This window comes from Homarus americanus, unplaced genomic scaffold (assembly GCF_018991925.1).
Source record: "Homarus americanus isolate GMGI-L3 unplaced genomic scaffold, GMGI_Hamer_2.0 scaffold45698, whole genome shotgun sequence".
Lineage (NCBI taxonomy): Eukaryota > Metazoa > Arthropoda > Malacostraca > Decapoda > Nephropidae > Homarus > Homarus americanus.
Window position 1 is genome coordinate 214,094 of NW_024735554.1, and position 11,367 is coordinate 225,460.

Here is an 11,367-nt window from a genome sequence, read left to right on the forward strand (position 1 = left end):
GGCTGCAAGAGAGACAAGACACAAGACAGACACAAGACACAGTACACTGTTTTGTTTTTCCACCAAAAAACCACTAATATGGTTAAAAAAGTCTCATTTAAACTTTAAAAGTGTCCAATCTGAGATCACAAGTGCTGATGATATTCACGAGTTAATTGGAACGGCCTTAGAATATCAATACATGTTAGACAAGAGGACCTCGCCCTGGGAAATGTGTGAGTGGAAGGACGAAGAACTGGAAAATTTCAAGATTAACTTAGAGGCAGTCTATCGTCTTTATTACATCTACCACTACGATGATGGTGTATCTGGCCAAGACTTTGAATTTGTCAGTAGGATGGTGTACAACGACCGCCTTATTTACATACAAATGGGCGCCGGTTGTGATTATACTGGTTTTGACTGTGCAGGAGGCGGAGAGATCTATATCACCTTTGAAGCCCAAATTTTCTTGAAGTCAATCATTACCAATAAGTACAAACCTTATGACATCTGGCTTTCTATGACTAAAGATGGGTTACAGGTAGAGGAGCCTTCGTCATTTGATCTGCTGCAGATGAAACAATGGAAAAACGTGCCCATGCTTAAGTTCTTGTGTCACATGACAGTTTACAACTACAAGGACACGTTGAAGCATTACCCTTACCATTTACCCGGGCCTGTTGCAGCCAGTGTTGAAGAGTTCATTAGGACCCGAGAGACGAGAGACCATTGTGATAATGGTGACTAAAGTAAGCTCACTAAGAATCAATTCACTATACAAAAAATTATCAACACTACTTTCATAAGAGGAATAGAGGCTGGTAGCTTTATTTATTTGTTGTGAAGAAAAAAAAATAGAAATTTTAGTGGTGGTGAAATAAATTTATCAATTTTTTTTTTCAGAAAAGAAGAATTATGATGAAATCAACTGAAAATGTATATTATACTCGGACGAATAAATATAATCCCAAACTTATACAGAAGAAAAAGACTATTAAACAAATTGGTCAACTTACCAAGCAACTTTCCAGTAAAACTGAGATAGTCACTATATATATTGACGGATCTGTACAACAGGATGGAACAGCTGGTTGTGCCTATATTGTTTATAAATATAATAAATGTATTGCAACGCAAATGAGTCGTCTGAATAATTGGATTGATTGTAATAGTTGTGAATTGGAAGGAATTAAGGATGCTAAAAATTATTTAGTTAACAATAAATGTAATGGTTTGATTATTTGTGACTCCCGTAGTGGATTACAATCCATTTTAGATAATTATAGTAACATATACAAAAAATTTAAAATCAATTTTTTGTGGATACCAGCACATATTGGATTAAAAGAACATGATTATGTAGATAATATGGTAAAATTATCTTGTACATTTTTACATTAAGTAGTGTTCTATATTTCAATGTCCCAATAATCATGTAATAAAAAAAATTTTAAATGTAAAATAATAATAATTGTAACTATTATTTATTATTAAAATGTGTAAATAAAATCTATATTTCAATGTCCCAATAATCATGTAATAATATTGCTATATTTTTACTAATAACTGGTTTCATTATAAATATTATTAATATTATAATATAAAGAAAAGACCAATGTAAATTCATCATAGCTAATATAATTAGTACGAGTATTGTTATTACTAATATACGGGATATTTCAGAATTAATTAAATTTGTTATTTTAGATATTTTTAATTCATTTAATTTGCTAGAAATATCATCATCATCACCACTTTCATCACTTTCTTCTTCATCACTTTCATCACCACTTCCTCCTCCTCCTCCTCCTACTCCTCCTCCTCCTCCTCCTCCTCCTCCTCCTCCTCTTCCCTCTACTGTTCTTTTGTTCCTTCTTAGTATACCATCTTCTCCATTACCAGAAAGTTGCTCTTCTTTTACTGCTTTTCTCTCAAAAACTGTAGTTCTGCTTTCATTATTATTGCCTTTACCATTTTCATCATTACTTCTTCCTCCTCCTCCTCCTCTTCCTGATACAAATCTTCTTTTTCTGCATATTCTTACATTATTGACACCGACACTAGAATCTTCTAATTTTACTTCTTCTATGTCAGAATCAATAATTGTTTCTTCTTTTCTACTGGAATCTATATCTCGTTTATCACCATCTTTTTCACTTCCTTTATTACTAGAATCTATTACTTCTTTACCATCTTTTTCACTGCTAGAAACTATATCTCCTTTATTACTAGAATCTATTACTTCTTTACCATCTTCAGAATCTATTTCTTCTTCTTCACCACCACCACCTTTTTCACTGCTAGAAACTATATTACTAGAATCTATTACTTCTTTACCATCTTCAGAATCTATTTCTTCTTCTTCACCACCACCACCTTTTTCACTGCTAGAAACTATATCTCCTTTATTACTAGAATCTATTACTTCTTTACCATCTTCAGAATCTATTTCTTCTTCTTCACCACCAGCTTCTTTACTACTAGAATCTACATTTTCCACCATACCTTCTTTAATAGAATCTATCTTTTCTATATCGTCGTCTCCTTCATCATTACTATCATCTTTATTATCACCATCTTGATCTCCATCACTTACTTCTACTTCATCTTCTTCATAATCCTTTTTATTATATTTAATATACATTTTGTTATTCTATATTTTTAATATAGAATAAAAATTAAAATATAAAACTTTAATATTATTAACAAATAAATAATTTTATATAAAATAAAAATATATATAAATGGAAAATACATTTATTCAAGAATTAAAAAATTATTTTAAAGAAAATGATATAGATCGTCTCCAAAATGAATATAATAAACCATATATAGATCCTCGTACCAAAAGAACAATTGTTGGTAATAGTAGAACTCGTATGCTTAAACAGGTTAGTCTAAGAAACTATGAAAGTATTATAAGAAAATTTGGACGATTCAAAGTTGATAAAATAGGAAGGAAAGCCTTATTAACTACAGAAATAGTTGAAGACTACAACACATACCTCAATCAAGATGGTAAGATTAAATTTCAGACAAGAAAAACAAATATACGAACACTAAATAAATATTTAATTGGTCCTATTCTAGGTGTAGAATTAGCTCTACCAAAGTTATGTGGTAGTCTTAGGAGAAATAATAAACCAATTCTCGACAGTCTTCTAATTTCTCAGACTCTTATTCACATTTGGAATAACAGCCGTATTAATAGAGACCACATTTATAAACTAATTCTTATATATCATACAGGATTAAGAGCTAAGGAAACTGAAAAATTAACCTATCAAAATATTATAGACAGTTATAATCCTCAATCAGAGTCATTTGTTTTACCCGTTTATTACGGAAAACAAGGAAAAGACCGAAATATTCCTATATTTCATGGTGAACCCTATATTTTTTTTACACAGTATCTAATACCATATTTAGAATTTAAATTAAATGCAAAAACACAAGGAAACAAGTCATTTCTGCCCTTTTTGAATGATAGGATATTTAATGTAAGTTATCAGAGTACACAAAAATTTTTTAGAAAATCCTTACATCTAATTGCTGAGAATAGAAAATTTAAACAACAATCAAATTACGAAACTGAAAAAGAACAACTCAAAGGTGCTGGTTTACATTCCAGTAGAGCTGATTATGCAACTAGAATTTTTAATATGTTATCACAACAAATGTCAAAGGATACAATTATGCCATTAAAAATCATAGGTGAAATATTAGGTCATTCTAGTTATAAGAAGTTTATTTCTCATTATGTAAATCAAGGAAATACAACAGATAAAATTATAGATAGAGAATGTGAAGAAGAAGAAGAAGAAGAAGAAGAAGAAGAAGAAGAAGAAGAAGAAGAAGAAGAAGAAGAAGAAGGAGAGGGTAATGAAAGTGGGGATGATAAATCAGTAGAGATAAGAGAGAATACGATAAGTACTGACCAGTATTATACAAAAAGTTTTTTGAAAGATAAGGAATTAGTTTGGAGAGATAATGCTAATTTAGCAGCGAGTCGCCGATATAGGCATTTAAATATTAATGTGTGAAATAAATTAAGTGATGATTCCAATCAATTAATAATACCTGATAAAAATGTATTACTAAAATCACACCCACCACTATTTATGCAACAATCCACTGATATACCCACCACACTCACCACTACTCCTACTTGTACAACTAATATAACAAATAGTAATACCAATAATCAATCAGAAAATGAAGATGGAGAAATATTAATTATATAAAGTTTCTTTCGAGAAGGGAAGAAATAAAAATTACTAAAAAACATTTTGTATATTATTAATTTTCTGATACCCAATTCTTGACCATAACTACCAATCGCTTTTTGTTATTGAACAGGTCATGAAATAGTTTTAATCGCTTTTGAAGATCTTGATTTTGTGGTCTTACATTATCAAGCTCTTGTTTTAACTTATAAACTTCACAAATACACTTATTGCTACTACTAGCAGCATTTTGATCCCTGTACGACCTTTTCCGAGTTTCGTTTTTTTCTCCAGTTTGTCCATCTTTCTGGATTAATTTTGTGGATTCTATTAATGTTGTTATTACCATTGGTTCAACTGTGATAGCTGCAGCAACTGTTGAGGAACGTGCAAGATCCCAGCATAAAGACTTTGATTTCTTCGCCGCTACTTTGGCAGTTCCATTTCCTGGAACACGAACAAATGAAAGCCGCACAGCATACCCCCCAGTTTTATATGAAGCAACCATCTCCGATAATTATTCTCTAGAAAAAAATAAAAATGATTAGGCTGCTTCTTTAGCAGGTTGTAATATAAATTTTATAGCTTATTGAAAGCTATACTAGTATTATTACTTACTTACTTGCTTGTGGATTATTTTAATTTAACAGCCACTTGGACGAAATATCTTAACAATGTTCTCAATCCACATAGACAGGACAAACTGATATTTACATGACTTAAGTTCACATCAAACCTGAAAACCGGAGCTCCACCCATAAACATCCTTCGCCAGCCAATGAAAAAAGAGTTATTAAAATACTAGTAAGAATCTCCTGACAGTTTCATTTTTTATTCTGTAAACCCCCCAAGCTAAGAATAAAACTAAAATTATATTTGGTTAATGAAACGGCGGGATTATTTATTTTTTTTAAATATTTTTAAGTATTAACAACATACAAAAAATAATGGAAATTAATACTACGATAATATATAGAATTATAACACTTATTGCGGTACTAGCTATTATAGTATTAATGGGCTATAGAAAACCTTTTCCTCAATTAGAAGAAAAAAGTGAGGATTTAATAAGACATCTTTATCATATAAGGAATATTATAGATAGGTGTTTGTATAATGTAGAATATTTCGAACAATTTGAGGATCAACATATTTGTTTACGCAAAATAGATGACAATATTGATAAATTTATAACTGCAACCAACACAACCAGACCTTACTCAAACACAATAAAAAATAACAAAAAATCATATTTTTCGACTTTTCTCAATGATTTACGTAAAAATTTAATTATCGGCGGAATTAAAATACAAGCACTTGGAGTATTGTATGAATTAAACGAAAAATACTTAACTAAAGCCCAGAAAACAATTCAGTCTAATCTAGTGTATATAAATAATTTTAATCTTATACTACCAGATTTATATATAACTGAACTCATTGAACGGCTTGAACGTTTTAATATAATACATTTATTAAAAGAAATATATAGATTAAATATAAAATCCTTCATTTTAAAAGAAACTAACAAAGTAGATGACTTACAATCACTAATTACAATCTTTCACGATGAAATTAGTGCATATAATGAAATAATTCCCAAAGTTGAAAAATTACAAAAATATAATAACATACATAATAATAATTGTGAAGGTACTACATGGTTTATATATGACATTTTAGGTGATGCCAATGTTACTGAAATGCAGAAAAAAATGGTAGAAAATTCATTGAATATTTTAGAGCGGATTAAAATGTTAAACATATTCCAAGAAAATAATATATTATTATTTACTAAGGATGAGAGGCTAAAAATCATTAATCAATGTCATCAGTTATTATTAAGAATACTAGATAAAATACAACCACTAAAAGAGTGGTTAAAATCTAAAATTGATAATCCAAATCCAGAGTTGTAAAAATGCAAATGACAATAAAAATTTTAATATGGTGGTATCTGACATCTGAACACCATTTTATACATTACATACATATAAAAAGTAATCATGTAAAACTATTTCCTAAATCTTCCCCAGACTACCAGCCAGCCAGCCAGATTATCATTATGTTTTCTGGATCGTTGTTAAGATGTAGTCTTTTATTATTACTAATACAAGTTACAAGTTCTGAACCAACTGAACAACCAATTGAACAACAACCACCAACAAGCTTTGAACCAACTGAACAACAATCAACAATAACAACTGAAACAACTGAACAACCACCAACTTCTGAAACAAGTATTGAACCAACTGAACAACAATCAACAATAACAAAAACAAGTTCTGAAACAACTGAACAACAATCAACAATAACAAAAACAACAAGTTCTGAACCAACCGAACAACCAATAACAACAACAAGTTCTAAACCAACTGAACAACCTGAAACAACAACAACAATAACAACAAATTCTGAACCAACCGAACAACCAATAACAACAACAAGTTCTGAACCAATTGAACAACCTGAAACAACAACAACAATAACAACAAGTTCTGAATCCTCTACAAGTTCCGAACAATCAATAACAACAGCAAGTTTGGAAACAAGTATTGAACAAGTGTCTTACAGCTCTGAACCAGTGTCTGTGTCTAGCTTTGAAATAACAACAATATCAATAAATTCTGAACCAACAACAACAACAATAACAACAACAGTATTATTTAGTCCTGGACAATTTGCAAGAATTATTATAATTATAATTGGAATGTTTACAGTATTTATATATATATTTCATTTTAATAAAAGAAACAGAATAATCGAGTTAGAAGAAGAAGACTTTAATAATGTGCATATTAACAATGTTGTTGTAGAAGAATAGTTCCGACAGTTGCAGTCCTTGAAAGAGAGTCGAATATTATAGTAAAGAAATACCCACTATTTTTGATAATGAATCTGACTATAATTACTGGATTAATAGTATTTTGTCTATTAAAACAACATAGTAGTTATGAACCCGGTTATGCAACATATATTTTTTGGCGAAGCCCAAGAATAGTGTCGTCAGTTCCCTCTGGTGACGTAGCTCCTCAGGCATACTTTCTACCTGGTGGTAAACAAGTTGAAGGCACCAAGACTGATAAAATAGAAGATACCACAGGTGATGCAAAGGAAACGACGACGATTAAAGATACAGATACAACAAGTGAAAAGGAAACGACGATAAAAGCTATTGGTGATTCGACGACTATAATAGAAGATACAAGAGTAATCACCGGTAATTCGAGGAAAACTACAACAACAGAAGATACATTACTGGTCCCCAAATGCTTTATTTATAGCAGCGAGTGCGAAACATTAGAACATTGCAGAATACACAGTAGTATTTGCAGAAAAATCCAAGAACTCTGTTGTTGGAAATATTATAATCAATTTAATTACTGTAAAGCTTATTCGGGCCCAAATTTAGAAGAATGAAGAGTACACACAAAGAACAAGTACTGTAGAAGACTTCAAGAAATCTGTTGCAAATACAATGAATTACGTCAAGCTTATGCATACTGTGGGATAATAATGAATGAACAAGAATTATCATCCTCTGATGTAAAACAAATCAAAACTTTAGAAGATTGCAAAATATGCACTAAGAGCAAGTTCTGCAGAAGACTTCAAGAACTCTGTTGCAAATATAATGAATTATGCCAATCTTATGTATACTGTAATAGCTTGTATCGTTGGATGAATAATAATGAACTCTTATCCTCGGAAGTTACCAAACAAATTTCTGGAGAAAACATTAGTGGTTGGTGTAGGCAACCCACCTATTATTGGGAAAACACCTATTATTGGGAAAAAACACTTCCATTGAGGAAGGAAATGAGCAGATCAATAAATGTAGATATTAATTATGCAAAAACATCAACATCAATGACAACAGACACGGAGGGATAAAAAAAAACTAGAAGATACAGAAGTATCTGCTGATGATGAAAAATTAAGGACAAAAAGAATAATACCTGACCAAAAATTAGAAAAATGCCATGTATTTAGCATCGAGTGCGAAACATTAGAATACTGTCGAATGCACAGCAGTACCTGTAGAAAAATCCAATTACTCTGCTGTGTGAAATATTATATTCATTATAACTACTGCTTAAAACAACAGGGTCCCAATTTAGAAGATTGCAGAATCAATGAACAAAATTTATTATCATTTTCCCCATGGCGCCAGAGTTTAGAATTAGAAGACTGCAAAATACTGACTAAAAACAAGTATTGTAGAAGACTCTATGATGAATTAATACAAGCTTATACAAACTATAGGATTATGAATGAAAAAGAATTGTCTACAACACCACCAACACGACCAACAACAACAACAAAAATATTATACTATATCATTTATATAGTAGGGGTTTTAGTATATTTATATATATATACATATATATATATATATATATATATATATATATATATATATATATATATATATATATATATATATATATATATATATATATATATATATATATATGTATATGTAATTTGTATAGTTTATTTTAATACTAAAGAACAGAAGGGATGATGGGCGAGTAGGAGAATTATTGATTAATTAAATCCTCATAAAAATCACTACTTTCTTCACTTTCTTCCATTAATTGGGGAAATTCTGATTGGGATAAGATTTGACCATTAGGTGCAACAAAAGTATTAGTATATCGCTGTTTATATGCACGTATAAAATTGCTACCATATGTATTATATAGAATATTATAAATATCATCATCTAGGGATGGTGTTATAAGTACAAAATAACGTGGTGCCGGTGTTGGAAAATAAGGAATATTCTTCCTTCCTGTACTAATACGATAATTATGAAGCCATACTTCCATAAATACATTTGATATTTTTATATGTAATTTTTCGGCCATTGCCTGTGTAATTCTTTTTTTATCATCTTGCATAATAACTGTATCTTTCAGTTTATGCATTATTTGAGTCATCATTGTGGAATTAAAACCCGGTGGTTTATAATTAGGAATCCAATAATAAGTCCCAGCAATGGCTTCATATTGTTGTGTTAATGCTCGCAGGGGGTCTGCTTGCTTTAGCATATGATGTAATAGGATTTAACTGTTTTAATATAAGGCATAAAATATTGGAGGATGTTGTTAAAACTATTGAAGGAAATGATGTTATAAAGAAAATATCAGAAAATATGAATTTAGTAGGACCACCTGAAGATATAAATTTCGAACTTTATACTTGGGTTTTAACATTAATGTGTAACTTCTTAAGTCTTGTAAATCATACTGATGACCGTCTGGATTTAAACTATAATAACGACGATGATGAGTTGCACTATACACCGGCGACGGCTTCTAGTGATGAATATGAAAATAGTATAAGTGAGTTCAATTCTGATATTGAAAAATTAGCTTATAAATATGATATTTTTTGTGTTTGGGTGTACGGTGACAATAAAATACTATGTCAACTGTCCAGTTTACGATCGCTTATAGTTTGCAATATAAAAAATACTTCCATTTTCGGTTTTGGGGAGGATATTAATTTAGAAGTGGATTATTTGGATACTTGGGAAATGTCTCCTTCTTTTTATAAGTTTAACAGTAATTCACAATTAAAAAAGAATAACAGCAGTTTCTGTAGAAGTTACAATAATGTATGTCAGTTAATTTCCAAAAACTTTATTATTGGATTTGATAAAAAATTAATTGTTATGAATTTTTATTCAAAGGAGATACGACCAAATGTGACAGACCTGTTATGTTCTGATCATAGACGATTTTACACCAATACCACCAATAAGCGTATTTCCCCAAAAAATCTTTCCTGTACCCGTCTAAATAGTCAAATTAATCGTTTAACTCTCAGTTTAGTAAGAAGCTTTTCAATTGATTACGATAAAATATATATAAATTCAATGAAAACTAATCACATTACAAACAGAGAAGAAGAACATAATATTTTACGTACTGCTAAAAATATATCACTATTGAAAGCACAGGCATTGCTATTGAGTTTTGCTTTACCCGAAAACATTATTTGGGAATTTGATAATGGAATTAATGTTACTATAGTGTACGAAAATAAGCAGATTGATTTCAAAACCCAAGAAGCTAAAGAATGGATTCAAAGTCACGTAAATAATTTTAGTAATACAATAAGAAAAACAAAGTGCGTTACTCAAAATATAGATATGGAGAAAAATTTAAATAACTTTTTAAAATGGAGTCCACCACCACCACAATAGTAGTGTATCCTTTATCCTTTGGCTGTTTGCTTAGTATTCATTATACCACTTTTCTATATTCTCTTTAGAATTATTCCACTTTTTTATTTCCTCTGGAGAATTTGAAGATAACCACTCTATTAGTTTCTCTTTGTCTATGTCTAAAAGATGTTTGGATATTTTTTCCTTACATCTATTTATTAAACATTGTTCCTCCTCATTAAATAATAGCATATTATCATCCAGATTCAACAATTCAACACTCTTTACAATGGACAATGTAGTATCTACCAATTCAATAAGTTTTTGTGAATCAGACATATTACTACTTATTTGGATTTGGTCAATTGTAATTTCATTTAATCCATTGTATTTTCTCAATTGATTATAAAAATTATTGTATACCCTAGAAGGTAAATCACTACGGAATGTCCGAAGTAATTTTTTTCTCTCATTATCATTCTAAACAATCATACCACTTCTTGTTATTTTCTTTAATCTATATGCTTTTTTGAGTATTTGCATTATACTAAAACGTTCATCCCGTCTTAACAATACGTCAGCTATATTTAAATCTGGTATTATAATATTAAAATCATTTATATACAATAAGCTAGAGTGAATTTTTTTTTTGGCTTCTTCAGTTAATTGGGCTTTTTCATTCAATTCGTACAATACGCCAAGTGTTTGTATTTTAAATACGCTCATTAATAATCTTTTTTGTAAATCACTGATCTTATCAGATAAACTTAAATATGATTTAACATTTTCTATTATGTTCGAGTCTGTTATAGTTAAAAATTTATTAATTTTTTCACTTATATTACATAGACCAGTAATCATATCATAATCTGTTCCTTCTGTAATTTTATCCGATATATCTGATATCAAATTCTTAATATATGTAAGATATCTTATTAAATCCTCACTTTTTTCTTCGAGTAATTGTGGAAAAGAAAAAGA

The 11,367-nt window shown here is 29.8% G+C and overlaps 1 protein-coding gene across 1 annotated transcript; it reads right to left on the minus strand.

Moving 5' to 3' along the window:
- Positions 1-895: 895 nt before the first annotated feature.
- LOC121871296 (high mobility group nucleosome-binding domain-containing protein 5-like) lies at positions 896-4,716 on the minus strand. Its single transcript, XM_042373515.1, has 3 exons — positions 4,555-4,716; positions 1,841-2,602; positions 896-910 (listed from the first exon to the last, which is right to left on the minus strand). The coding sequence occupies exons 1-3, from the start codon at positions 4,714-4,716 to the stop codon at positions 896-898; spliced, it is 939 nt and encodes a 312-aa protein (XP_042229449.1).
- Between the last annotated feature and the right edge of the window lie 6,651 nt (positions 4,717-11,367).